The sequence below is a fragment of the Tursiops truncatus genome, chromosome 20 (assembly GCF_011762595.2).
Source record: "Tursiops truncatus isolate mTurTru1 chromosome 20, mTurTru1.mat.Y, whole genome shotgun sequence".
In the NCBI taxonomy this organism is placed as follows: Eukaryota; Metazoa; Chordata; class Mammalia; order Artiodactyla; family Delphinidae; genus Tursiops; species Tursiops truncatus.
The window spans coordinates 2,398,767-2,413,496 of NC_047053.1; the positions used below are offsets into that span (position 1 = coordinate 2,398,767).

At 38.3% G+C, this 14,730-nt stretch overlaps 1 protein-coding gene across 13 annotated transcripts in view; it reads right to left on the reverse strand.

The window, feature by feature from the left end:
- The window catches only part of NCOR1 (nuclear receptor corepressor 1), a 142,049-nt gene that overhangs the window by 104,343 nt on the left and 22,976 nt on the right, over nt 1-14,730 (reverse strand). For all 13 annotated transcript variants that reach the window (XM_019944107.3, XM_019944112.3, XM_019944119.3 and 10 more), the window contains exons 3-4: nt 8,700-8,833; nt 2,380-2,572 (exon numbers count right to left, since the gene is read on the reverse strand). In XM_019944107.3, the coding sequence (XP_019799666.1) occupies nt 2,380-2,572; nt 8,700-8,833 (327 nt within the window). The remainder of the gene's footprint in view (nt 1-2,379; nt 2,573-8,699; nt 8,834-14,730) is intronic.

Here is a 14,730-nt window from a genome sequence, read left to right on the forward strand (position 1 = left end):
TCAACCCAGGGACTTCCCTGGTGGTCCAGCGATTAGGACCCCGCACTTCAACTGCCCAGTGTGAGGGTTCGATCCCTGGTCAGGGAACTAAGATCCCGCAAGCCGCACAGCGCAGCCAAAAAAAAACCAAACACAAAAATCAACCTATTGGGCTTCTCTGGTGGCGCAGTGGTACAGAGTCCACCTGCCGATGCAGGGGACACGCGTTCGTGCCCTGGTCTGGGAATATCCCACATGCCGCGGAGCGGCTGGGCCTGTGAGCCATGGCTGCTGAGCCTCCGCATCCGGAGCCTGTGCTCCGCAACGGGAGAGACCACAATGGTGAGGCCCAGGTACCCAAAAAAAAAAAAAAAAAAAAAAAAAAAAATCAACCTAAAGAAAATATGTCATTGTTCTAATGAGCAAACAGGTAACCCAGATGTGTGGCAATTAAATAAATTTCTTTATATCCATACATGGAATATGACTAAAAATAAAATTGTAAACTTAACGACACAAGAAGTATGTATTTAAGCAAAAATAAAGCTATATACAATATACAAAGCAAGCACATTAAAATATGCACAATTAACAACAATTTCTAACTGGTGAGACTAACTTTTTCCTTCAAACTTATCTAATTTAATCCTATACATGATATACCTGGGCTTAACAACATTAAAAAAAAGAAAAAACTAACAGATGCTAATTCTTTCAAAATTCCTACTTCTAAAAAAAGGAAAGTCATGATTTACAACTTAGCTGGGGGGGGAGGGGAAGAGCAGGACTAGGGGTCAGAGGTCATGGGTTCTCACTCCAACTCAGGAGGCTCGACCTAGGTCACTTAATTTTTCTTAACATCTGTCTTCTCTACTATAAAACGGAAATCAACTGTACTCTGATCCAACATAACACATTATTTAAATGGATGAAGTTTTAAGATCTCTTTCTGCCAAAAAAATCCATAGGTATAAATTACCTTTGTGGTCATTTATTCAGCCTTGGAAGAAGACCTTTATTCACTGTATTTCTGTCTTTCTTTCCTTCTTTTTTAAATGTTTCAAACATTTCTTATAAATCCATAGACTATAATACATACTCCACATAGTGAAGCAGATCTCAATATTCCTAGAAGCTTAGTTCATTTCTAGCTTATCACAAAGAGCTTTCCCCACCCAACTTATTATTTTGAAAATTTTCAAATTTACATAAGAGTTGAAAGACTAGTATAATGGACACTCAATATCTTCATCTAGATTCACTAGTTGTAACATTTTGCTATATTTGCTTTGTCTCTATACACATGCACACACCTACCTTTTTTTTTCCCCAGTTGATCTATTTGAAGATAAATTGCAAACATATTCACTATCTTTTAAATCATTTCTCACTGCATTAAAACTCAAAGAAAATGTGTATTTATTTATCTGATATCAGGGTGGACAGGGCCATTAGCCATAAAGGCAAATAAACTTCATGAGAAAAATATTTGATAACAAAAAGGCAGGGGTAAGAGATATGAAAATATGACAGTAAAGGGGTTAACACTTTATTGTTAAAAGTGTTTTAAAGAATTAGTTTATTCTTTCTAAAACAAATATTTATTCAGTACCTACTAAGTGCCAGGTACTTCCTAATCTGAAGATTTAATGACAAGCAAAACAGACAGTTAAATATGATAAACTCAGCAACAAAATAAGGGCATAATACAGGAAGATGCATTTCACAAAAGAAAGGTAAATAATAATAAACATAAGAAAAAAAGAGGTTTGATCTTAGAACCTTCTCATAAATCCACAATACACATTGTTTGAAATGTCACGGGATACAGCTACACATTAAAAGTATAACAGTTACCTCTAAGACAGAGAATTATAGATAACTTTTTTCCTCTGTATTTGCAAGAACATATTTTTTACATAAATTAGAAAAAGAAACTTTCTTTACAAAAATTATAAGCACAATTAAACCTTACCTAAAACGTGTCTTCTCCTATGCAGTAAGTTAATAAACTGCAACTGAATTTAAAGGTATTATTTAAAACTTAATTTAAATTTAACAGAACTGTGGTATTCTTGAGTCTGACCACATTTTACAGCCCAACAAGCCGATATAAAATGCTTGAGATTCAACAGCAATTGAATGTCATTCAACAGCAATTTTTCTTTACAGCAGTCCTCGGATTGTTTTCAATTACCAAAAAGTTAAAAGTACTGACTTTAAAAGTCTGGAGTATTAAGTCTGTGGTTTTTAGTTTTGTTTAACAAAATTTTTACTTTCCCATAGCACTAACCTTTAGAGACTGGCATAACTGGACTTTCTTTTAGGCGCTGTGCCTGAATATGGCTAAACAAACATTTCAGACCGACAACTCCACAGGGTAAGAGAACAAATATTTACCTTCTTAGCATCTGCAGAAGACCTCACCCCTTCTGGCAGCGTGTGCACTAAAGGTAAGACCGCAGCGCTGACCCGCTGGAAATGGGAATCGGAAACCTGCTCCAGACGTGGTCGCTTGGATTCCAGTGAATCATGATCTGCCGGGGAAGGGCCTGGGTGAAACTGCTCATATCCAGTTCTCCTTTCTTGAGGCCTAATACATACAAAGAAAATAATCACTTGAAAATGTTTAAGTGATGTACAACTTCCTGCTAACATCCCTGGTTGAACTATGAAATAAAAGAAAAGGTATGCTCACTTTCAAATGTATTTCCTCACCCCAGGAGAATATATACCTCACTATAAAGTACTATTAAACCTAAATCCTGATAGGAAAAGTTTCTTCAGGGTAGGTGGGAGTAGAGGTGATAAAGCAGTGAAAGTTGTAACAGAAGATTTCAACTTGCAGAAAATTTGAAGTTGCTGAAAAATATCCATAAAGTATTTTTAAACCTATGCCATAATAACTGAATATAATCTAGACCAGAAGAGCCACCATTTTCAACCAGTAATAAAAGCAAGCAGAAAAAAAAAAAAAAAAAAATTTCCCAGCAACTGCCACATGGAAAGATAAATGACTTGAGTTGTGAGGTATTATTAAGACTTAAAAACAAGTCTCGAGTGGGAATGCAACAGTACTTTAAATACATAATTCTGACCCCTAATACATGTATTTTGTCTAGTTTCTCCAAGTACATAAGTATCTTGGAGGTCAGGAATCTGTTTTGAATTTCTCTACATGATATACTGTATAGAGTACTATGTATGGGTGTTTGTTAATTTGACTTTTCATTTACTACCAAAGTATTTACAGAAGCGACATCTTACCTATAGCCAAGCTTTAAACGAATGTCTCACAAAACAACTTTTCATTGAAAAGTTAATCATGGGGTTTGGTTTTTAGGATAGATGATAAAATAAACCCTGAGGTCTATAATTTTATTATACTTCAAAAATTTGAAATCTCATTCAAGACATAAGATCCCATTGTCTCCTTAAAATTCACAATGATGTCACAAAAAATACTGGAGTAGGAAGCTTCAGGAGTAAGACAAGGATGCCTGTTTTTGCCACTTCTTTTCAATATAGTATTAGGAATTCTTATCAGAATATTAGGCAAGAAGAGAGAGAAAAGGCATCCAAATTGAAAAAGAAGTAGTATTTCTATTCACAGATGACAAAATCTCATATGTAGAAAACTCAAAAGAATCCACAAAAAATGTTAGAGCTAATAAACGAACAGAGCAAAGTTACAGGATAAAAAAAAAACCAACATGCAAAAATCAGTTTTATTTCTATACACTGGCAATGAACAATCTGGATGTGAAATTAAGAAAACAATTCCAGGACTTCCGTGGTGGCGCAGTGGTTAAGAACCCGCCTGCCAATGCAGGGGACACGGGTTCAAGCCCTGGTCCAGGAAGATCCCAAATGCCGCAGAGCAACTAAGCCCATGTGCCACAACTACTGAGCCTGCGCTCTAGAGCCCACGTGCCACAACTACTGAGCCTGCATGCTACAACTACTGAAGCCCGAGCGCCTAGAGCCCATGATCTGCCACAAGAGAAGCCACCACAATGAAAAGCCCGCACACTGCAACGAAGAATAGCCCCCACTCGCCGCAACTAGAGAAAGTCTGTATGCAGCAACGAAGACCCAATGCAGCCAAAAATAAATAAATTTATTTTTTTTAAATAATAATAATTAAAAAAAAAACTAATACCGTATGATGGTGTGGCCACTTTGTAAACAGTCTGGTAGTTTCCCAAATGGCAAACAAAAAAACTATCATGTAATCAGCAATCCTACTCCTAGGTATAGGACCAAGAAAAAGGAATATATAGATAGCCACAGAAAAATCTGTGCTTGAAAACAGCTATCAACTGATGAATAGAAAAATAAAATGTGGTATTTCCAAAACAAACAAAAAAGACAGATTTTCATACTAAAATATCTCTGTAGCCTTTTAGACTTAAAATTCCCTACATTTTACTGACTTTCATCATCTATTAGTATCATCTTTAAATAGCTTTAAAACAAATTTATCAAATGAATTTTTTATTGAAATGTACCTAATCATTTTAATTTTTTTAAAAGATAAACCCTCTCCCCGCCGGCTGGGGGCGCTCTAGATGCTGCACAGAGACCCTCTGCACCCCTGCATACATGGCGCTGCGAGTGGTGCGGAGCGTGCGGGCCACGGTCTGCAGCCTGCGGGCCTGGGGACTGCAGGCGGGCGCCGTCCGGGTGCTGCGCACCGGACCCGCTCTGCTGTCGGGTCGTAAATTCAGACAAACATGAATGGGTAACAACAGAAAATGGTGTTGGAAGAGTGGGAATCGGCAATTTTGCACAGGAAGCTTTGGGAGATGTTTACTGTAGTCTGCCTGAAGCTGGGAGAAAATTGAACAGACAAGAGGAATTCGGTGCTCTGCAAAGTGTGAAAGCTGCTAGTGAACTCTATTCTCCTCTATCAGGAGAAGTAACTGAAATTAATGAAGCTCTAGCAGAAAATCCAGGACTTCTCAACAAATCTTGTTATGAAGATGGTTGGCTGATCAAGATGACCCTCAGTTGGGCTTCCCTGGTGGCGCAGTGGTTGAGAGTCCGCCTGCCGATGCAGGAGACACGGGTTCGTGCCCCGGTCCGGGAAGATCCCACATGCCGCGGAGCGGCTAGGCCCATGAGCCATGGCCGCTGAGCCTGCGCATCCGGAGCCTGTGCTCCGCAACGGGAGAGGCCACAACAGTGAGAGGCCCGCATACCGCCAAAAAAAAAAAAAAAAAAAAAAAAAAAAAAAAAATCTTGCTAAAGGGTTAGGAAAATAATTATGAAGAGCATTAATTAAAATTATGATTTTAGGGCTTCCTTGGTGGCGCGGTGGTTAAGAATCCGCCTGCTAATGCAGGGTACACGGGTTCAGACCCTGGTCTGGGAAGATCCCACATGCTGCAGAGCACCTAAGCCCGTGCGCCACAACTACTGAAGCTTGCGTGCCCAGAGCCCATGCTCCACAACAAGAAAAGCCACCGCAATGAGAAGTCCGCGCACTGCAACGAAGAATAAATCCCGCTCACTGCAACTAGAGAAAGCCCACATGCAGCAATGAAGACCCAACGCAGCCATAAATAAATTTATAAAAAAAAAAAATTATGATTTTAATATTTTTAACCTAACATATTTCCATTTTAGAAGTCATCAAATCACTGCAGGCACAGTTTTCTTTTTTTTTTTTAAGATAAATTTATTTATTTACTTATTTTTGGCTGCGTTGAGTCTTAGATGCCGCGCGCGGGCTTTCTCTAGTTGCAGTGAGCAGGGGCTACTCTTCGTTGTGGTGGCTTCTCTTGTTGCAGAGCATGGGCTCTAGGCGCGCAGCCTTCAGTAGTTGCAGCACGTGGGCTGAGCAGTTGTGGCTCATGGGCTCTAGAGCGCAGGCTCAGTAGTTGTGGCGCACGGGCTTAGTTGCTCTGCCGCGTGTGGGATCTTCCCAGACCAGGGCTTGAACCCGTGTCCCCTGCACTGGCAGGCGGATTCTTAACCACTCACCACCAGGGAGGTCTCCACACACACTTTTCAAATGCATACCTTTAAACATTCTCCCAATACTTACCGTACCTCTGATTTGGGATACTTATATTATTTTTACTTTGTCAAGATTTGGTACTGATAGTCCATTAAAGAACCATAATTCATCGAGATGTCTCATATGGACTTTCCACTTGAATGGGTTTATGGCTACTGTAGTCCTTTTACCACGGCTTCCATTCTTTGTTTGACTGGATTCCATCATGTAGAAATTCTTCAAGAAGCTTTAGATGCTCAGTGCTTTCATGTCTAAAAACGTCTGCTTGTTGCTTTTAAACGTGTCTGATATAATATTCTTGGATCTCAATTTCTTTTTCTCAGAACTCAGTAGCTATTGCTCTACTATTAATATCTTCTGTCAGATTCTTATCCCCCTATCAAGGACTTGTGCTTTGCTTCCTGGATTCCTAATTCTTTTACTTAGCCTTAAACTTTAATGATAACCAGGATCTGTCTCGGTATTGATCATTCTGTGCAAATTTTTCTTGGAGCAAGGTATGTCCTATCAACCTATTGAGCTCTTCCTTCACTTTAAAGGGGAAAAAAGTGGGGTTTTTTTAAAGTTATGAATATTATTTCCTTTCCTTTACCAGGTTCTCCACCTCGGAAACACATGTTCTTATGACATGCTGGATGATTTTAATTTGCCCTCCTTATTTATCCACTTCTTGCTAATTGCTTTAATCTCTGTCCTTTTCTTCTGTATCCACTCTCATCATTTCTAGACCTTTCTTCCAAGACAAAGGTCTGACTTTCAGCCACATCTATTTTATTCCTTGTTCCTTCTCACTTTATATATTGAATTTAAAATGGTGGTCTTGGGGGCACAGGAATGTCCAATCTTTCGTTTTATCTGATATGGTTGCCTTATTTTGCTTTTGAATACTTCATTATTAATTTTAAGTTCTACAGTGCACAGCACTCATGGGCCATGTTCTTTGTTTTTCATCTTCTTTACACACACGGGTCTTTGTTTTTGGAACACTGTATTGCTTTACTCTTCCTTTCCAGGAATATGTTTTCCCTGTTCATGGCATCCCTTACCCTCCTGCTCAGGCATACTATGAGCAACCTTACCCAGACTTCCTCTTTGGTGTGGAATGGTGTGTGGGCATTTTCCTTGGTCATCCCCACTTTGCCTGGAATGTGTTTGTCTACAGATGGAGGACTGGATATGGCTTTCTAAATACTTTTCTGGGGCTTCCCTGGTGGCGCAGTGGTTGAGAGTCCACCTGCCAATGCAGGGGACATGGGTTCGTGCCCCGGTCCAGGAGGATCCCACATGCCGCGGAGCGGCTGGGCCTGTGAGCCATGGCCGCTGAGTCTGCGCGTCCGGAGCCTGTGCTCCGCAACGGGAGAGGCCACAACAGTGAGAGGCCCGCATACCGCAAAAAAAAAAAAACAAAAAACAAAAAACTTTTCTGGAAGTATATAGCCTGAGGAAACAGAAAAGTGGTGCAAATCGGGAAAACTGGGATGGGGCTGTGACAGCCTTTGCTAAGGATCCTGGCCCGCTCCACCAGCCGCACATGTAAAGCAGTCCTGAGGCCTTTGGCTCAGCACTTTGGAAAGTGGCACGCTGTAACTATCCTTCCTGCAGGACGGCATAATGGGGATTCCTAAGCCAACCGTTCACCACATCATCACCCCCACTCATGTCTTCCCAAATTAGGGAGCAATCATGAGAAATCCTACGACTACACTAACCTTCTTTCTTTCTTCAACACTGCTTCTTTGAGAGTAAAAGCAGGAACTAGGAGGCCAAGTTGTGCAATATTCTCATTCCTTACTTGAATGCCACTTTTCCAAGTTTATGGCAGTGGCTGTATCCTTTCCTTCTTTATGCAGGGTGCATTTTTAGCCCTTTTTAAAAAAACCATCTTCGTATATTTGCTAGATAGTAGAGGAGAGTGATCTGAATTCTCTCCACAACCTTCACCAAGAAATGCATTTTACAATGATTTTAAACATGGCCGAATAATTTCAAACCTTTTATCATCTTAAAACCCAAAGAGTAATCATATTTTTAAAATAGTAAATCAGTTTCTTTACAAAACTGCTAAAACAAAACTTCAAAATCCTTTCGAATAAGAGTGAGAATGGAGTAAAAGACCGCAGAAATGGTAAGGACCCTGGAGAAAATGAGTACCTGCCATGGACGGGGCCAACATTACCCGACCAAATACTTATCCTTTGCAGACAATGCCATTATTATCCTCATTTTTACAGGTAGAACACTAAGGTCTGAGAAGTCTAAATCACTGACTGGCAACCCTGTCTGCAAATGAGAATGACCTGGGCCCAATCCCAGAGACTCATTTAATTATTCTGGGATGGGACTTGGGAATCAAGCTTTTAAACCTCCCCAGGTGGTCCTAATACGCAGCCTGAATTGAGAACACCTGTTTACACAATGCTACAAAGTCCACAACAGCTGACCAGGATTCAAACCTAGGTCAACCTGACTGCCCACTACACAGCATTAACTCCGAACTCTGGAAACAAGTTTTTAAGAGTTTGTTAACTATTATGACAACTACTCCAAAAGGTCAACAAATATAAAAGAGCTCAAAATATAAACTGTAATGACAGCTTGCTTAATAAGATTACAAGATAAATATAACAAAATTAAAGTAATAAAATAAATGACACAAGTTCAGTCCTGGCTGGAAACATAAAAGAAAGCCTGTTACCTGTCAGAACCTGGGTGAAACTCTGAAAGCAGGGAAGGTCGTCTGCGAAGCTGCTGCTGCTGCTGCTGCTGCAAGAGCTGTGAGGCCTGACTGGCTTCGAGATGAGAAGAACGATAATCAGGGACTGCAAACTCCTAGTGGTAAAATAATCAGAAACTAATTATTAACCAAGAAGTGAAAAGCATCATGAAACCAAACCCAGGACAAATGAACAAAGGCAGTTATGGTCCACTAAGTATGGAAAGAAGCAGCAATGATTTCAATCCTTCACTGATTTAACTCTTTCCCATAACCTAAAACAATCAACATTAACTATATATCATTCAAAAGAATTCAAAATGAGATTTCCTGTTCAACCTTATTTACTTATGGGGCATTGGGTCCTCATTGCTGCACGTGGGCTTTCTCTATTTGTGGCGAGCGGGGGCTACTCTTGGTTGCAGTGCAGGGGCTTCTCATTGCAGGGGCTTCTCTTGTTGCAGAGCACGGGCTCTAGGCTCATGGGGGCTTCAGTAGTTGCAGCACACGGGCTCAGCAGTTGTGGCTCGCGGGCTCTAGAGTGCAGGCTCAGTAGTTGTGGAGTACAGGCTTAGCTGCTCTGCAGCATGTAGGATTTTCCCAGACCAGGGCTCGAACCCGTGTCCCCTGCAGTGGCAGGCAGATTTTTTTAAAAAAAAAAAAAAAATTATTTATTTTATTTATTTTTGGCTGCATTGGGTCTTTGTTGCTGCGTGCAGGCTTTCTCTAGTTGTGGCAAGTGGGGGCTACTCTTCATTGTGGTGCGCAGGCTTCTCATTGCAGTGGCTTCTCTTGTCGCAGAGCACAGGCTCTAGCCTCGCAGGCTTCAGTAGTTGTGGCACATGGGCTTAGTTGCTACGCAGCATGTGCAATCACCCCAGGCCAGGGCTCAAACCCATGTCCCCTGCATTGGCAGGCAGATTCTTAACCACTGCACCACCAGGGAAGTCTCAACCTATATTTGATTTATTCTTCTAATAACATATCACAATAACTCCTAATCTATATTATTCACATAATAAGGTCTCAAACCCTTGTGTTCAATATGAAATCCTAAAAAGCATTCCTATCTTAAATTTAAAATGGGTAAGCTGGAAGGGACACAGAAGCCATCTAGTTAAATCCACGTGTATTTACAAATTAAGAAACAGAAGTCCAGAGAATCAACCTGCTAGTTAAGAGTAATAGTTTTTCCATCATTCTAGGTGGGTGTTTTATGTTTGTTTTTCTACTTTTCTTTTGTTGACTTTTTGTTGAAAAGGTCAAAGCTTCTTTTGAAAAGATATTAACAATCACAAACAGATAAACACATAATTACCAAATAACCCAGGAATTCCACTCCTAGGTATATAGACAAACTAACTAAAAGCATATGTCCACACACAAAAATTTGTACACAAATTGTCAAAGCAGCATTATTCACAATAGCTAAAAAGAAGACAGAATCCAAATGTCCACCGACTCATACATAGATAAACAGCATGATATATCTGTACAATGGAATAGTATTCAGCCATTTAAAAAAATGAAGTACTAATACATGCTACAAAACAGTTGAACCTAGAAAACATAATGCTAAGTTTAAAAAAAAGATTCAGAAGCCACATATGATTCCATTTAAATGAAATGTCTACAAGATGCAAATCAAGAGACAGAAGGTAGATTAGTGGTTGTCGGGAACGGAGGGAAGACAGGAATTGCGGCTGACTACTATTATGTATGGGGTTCCATTTTGGGTGATGGACAAGTTCTAGAATTAAATAATGGTAATGGTAGCCCAGCATAGTGAATATATGAAAAACCACTATATTATACACTTAAAAATGGTGAATTTTATGTTATATGAATTATATATCAACAAAAGTTTAGAAAATCATAAACAGATAAAGTAGAGCTGGCCAGACTGAAACATGGAGTAGGACAGGCGGTCCAGAACCTTTCATTAGAAGCAAATAACAGTAAAAAGATTATCTCATACACAGTCTATGAAAATATATCAGGTACAAAGTTGAAAACATAAATAAGAAAAAACACTTAAGACAAAATCATTTTTTAAAAAAAGTATGTCAAAACTCAAAAAATAAAGAATTTACATCCAAAGAAATAGAGACAAGATTAAGTGAAAGTGAAAAAGGACACAAAAGTATTTAAAATATCCTCAAAAAGAACCAAATAACAATTAAAGAAAGTAAAAAGTTGATCACTGAAATTAAACAATAGTAGAACAGACAGAGGTGAAGGGCAAATGCAAGCAAAGACAGGACTGAGGAATTCTCTCATAACACAGTACAGCACAAAGATACAGAAATTACAGAAGTTAGAAATGGCAGCTACAGTAAAAGGTTCCAACATTCAATATCCACAGGTGAGAGGCAATATTCTGTGAATAATAGAATAGCGTTTCTCAGAAGTTAAAAAAGACATAGACCTCAGATTTAAAACGGCCTAAGAGAAAAGTTGAGCAGATTTAAAAGATTAATCCACACTGGACGTGTCAAAATCTTAGAAAACAAAAGATGAAGAGAAAACTCTACTACTAGTCATAATAAAAAACTGGTTTCCTACAAAGTAAGAAGGATCATAATAAAAGCAGACTTCTCATCAGCAACACTGAACAGAACGAAACACAAATACATATTCCAAGTTCAGAGGAAAACAAATTTGAACCTACAAATTCAGTAACCAAATCATCGTTCAAGTTTTAGGACTACAGACTTTTCAGAATTCCGGAACTCAGAAAATTCACCAGTGACAGTGTCTCTGAAAGAATTCCTAAAGGATGCACCCAGCAAGACAAATGAAGAGTAAGGAGCGAAATAAAAGAAACAATAGTACGCTTCTGCTTCCAGCTATGAGCAAGTAACACTGTCCAAACTACATTCCCACAGTAAACAGCAAAAAAAAAACTGGACAAAGTGTAGGAATTCCTTTCAGACATTGGACAATAGGCTGCACAGGACTTGACCTCTGAGAAAAGTGACACAAATGGGGGAGTCCTAGCATAATCCAGGCTTTCTGCCTGGAGGTGATTTCCAAATTGCATCCAAACAGTGCCCCAGAATCTTATTCATTGAAGAAGCAACCATACTAGTTTGGGAAAGCAGATAGAATTTCTGGAGACTTCCAGAGAGGAGGGAGTTACACAGAGAAATATTTCCTGAAATATGAATTTGTGTTCCCTTAAGTGTTTGGCTGAATTCCAATCTGTAATGCATAGGGAGAGCATAGCCCAGTCTTTAAAGGCTGAACTAAGAACAACTTCTGAAGAAAGAACTGTTAGAAGGAATGATAAAACAAACAATTCCCAGAGCTCACCCAAGGCCAGACCTCATTCAAATTTCCTCCAGCCAGAGATAAGAAATCTCACTGGATACACGAGATATTCAGTAGATAGCCCAGAAGTGGCAAGTTCAGAATTGGAGGATAAATTAGACCTAGAATAAAGACTATTCTAAACTTGCCTTAAGAGTGTTTAAAAATAAAGCTCAAAAGTAACTTCACTGCCTACCAAAAGGAATCCAACCTTCTTTAAAGGAATACAGCAAAATCCAGCAATGTTCATATTCTAATCAAAAATTAAAAATCCAATGCCTGCAATGATAATTTCACAGGATGAAATTAACAGTAGGTTGGAAACTGCAGAAGAAAAGATCAGTGAACATGAAAACCATAGCAAAATAAAGCAAATGGGTACAAAAACGGTGGCGGGGGCGCGGGGGGGAGACCAGAGGTCCAGTAACCTGTAGGATAAAATAATATAGGAGTAACTGGTGTCTCAGAAGGAAACTAGAGTAGAGGAGACAGAAAATATACCTGAAGAAATAATGGCTGAATACTGCCCAAACTTTATGAAAATGACGAATACACAGAGGTAGGAAGCTCAGTGAATGCTAAAGTCAGTAACACATACATTCAAAAAGCACAACAAAGGCACATCAAAATCAATTGCTGAAAAACACTGATAAAGAGAGAAATCTTAAAAGTAACCAGAGGGGGGAAAAGATATATTTAAATAAACAAAGATAAGGATGAGCAAAGACTTCTGGTCAGAAACCAAACACGTCAGAGTTCAACGAATTACATCTCTTAAAATGCTGAAAGAAAATAACTGTCGACCTAGAATTCTATATCCAGTGAAAGCATTCTTCAAAACTCAAGTTGAAGTAAACTTTTTCAGGTAAATAAAAGCTGTGCAAGTTCACTGCCAAAACACCTGCACTAAGAGAAATAAACGATGCTCTTCAGGCAGGAAGAAAATGTAGCAAAAGGAAACCTGAATATATACAAAGAAGTGAAAGGAGTCAGAAATCACATATATGTGGGCAATTATATAATAGAAGGGAGAAAATAATATGGACAGAAATCAGTAAAATACAAAAAAAAGCAAAAAATGGATGAAACTAAAGCTAGTTCTTCAAGGAAAAGAATCTATTAAACTGATAAACCTCTAACTAGACTAATAAAGAAAAAAGGGAAAAAAACCACTTATTAACACAAGGAATGACATCACAACAGATCTAAAAGACACTGAAACAATAAGGAAATAGTATGATAAATCACAGCAATAAATTTAGTATCTTGAACAACAAAATACCCAAACTGACTCAAGAAAAAGTAAAGAATCTGAATTATAACTGTTAAAGAAATTGAGTTAATAATTTATCAGTTAAATTCTTCCCACAAAGAAAATTCTAGGCCCAAATGGCTTAGATTCTATCAAATATCTAAGGAAGAAAACAATACCAATCCTACAATGACTCTTTAAGAAAATACAGGGGGAGGAAACACTTCCCAAGCTAATAACCTTCCTAATGGTGAAAGGCTGAATGCTTTCCTCTTAAGATCAGAAACCAGGCAAGGATGTTCCCTCTCACCCCTTCTATTCAACACAGTACTAGGTATTTTAGCCAGTGCAATAAGGAAGAAAGAGAACAGACATCTAGTTTGGAAAGGGAGAAGCAAAAGCTGTCTTTATTCTCAGGTTACAGGATCACCTACACAGAAAATCCTATGAAATCCATAAAAAAGCAAGTAGAAGTAGCAAATAAGTTTGCAGGATAGAAGATAAATATACATAGCAGCAATGAACTGAAAACTGAAATTCAAAAATAAGTACCAGTAACAATCACGTTAAAAATATTACATATTTAAGAATAAATGTGACAACAGATGTACATGACCTGTACACTGAAAACTACCAAACATTACTATGAAAAATTAATGCAGACCTGCATAAATGGAGAGATATACCATGTTCATGGACAGGAACAAAGTTGTCAATTCTCTCCCAAATTAATCTCTAGATTCAATACAGTCTAAATCAAAATCCCAGCAAGCTTTTTTGTAGACACTGACAAGTTGATTCTAAAATGCGAAGGTGCTAGAATATCCAAAACAACAATTCAGGAAAGAATCACACTACTTAGCTTCAGGGTATTATAAAGCTCTAATAATCAAGACAGTGTGCAGTGCTTTATTAAAAGATTAAATGTTTGTTTACACAGAAAAATCACATTTGTGAGATAAAGAAAGACAAAACATATCAGTGTAGAGAGAACAGAAATATACCCACATATATATGATCAACTGATTTTCAATGAAAATGCCAAAGCAATTCAGTGAGGAAAGGATAATCTTTTCAACAAATGATTTCTAGAACTGAATACCCACATGCAAAACAATGGCTTCAACCCTTACTTCACACCATAAACAAAATGTAATTCAAAATAGATCACAAACTTAAATGTAACAACCCAAAGTTTTAAAGCCTCTAAGAAGAAAACATAGAAGAAAATCTTAGTGACCTTGAGTTTGGCAAAAAAATTCTCAAATATGACACAAAAAGCAAGAAATATTAAAGACAAAAATAAAATGGACTTGATAAGATTAAAAACGTATCTCCCAAGAATACCATAAGAAAAGAAGGCAAAGCTTCTTTATGTAATCTAGTAGATACAGCTAATACATAGATACATATCTCCTAAACAATTTTATTTGTAATAACCAAAAACTG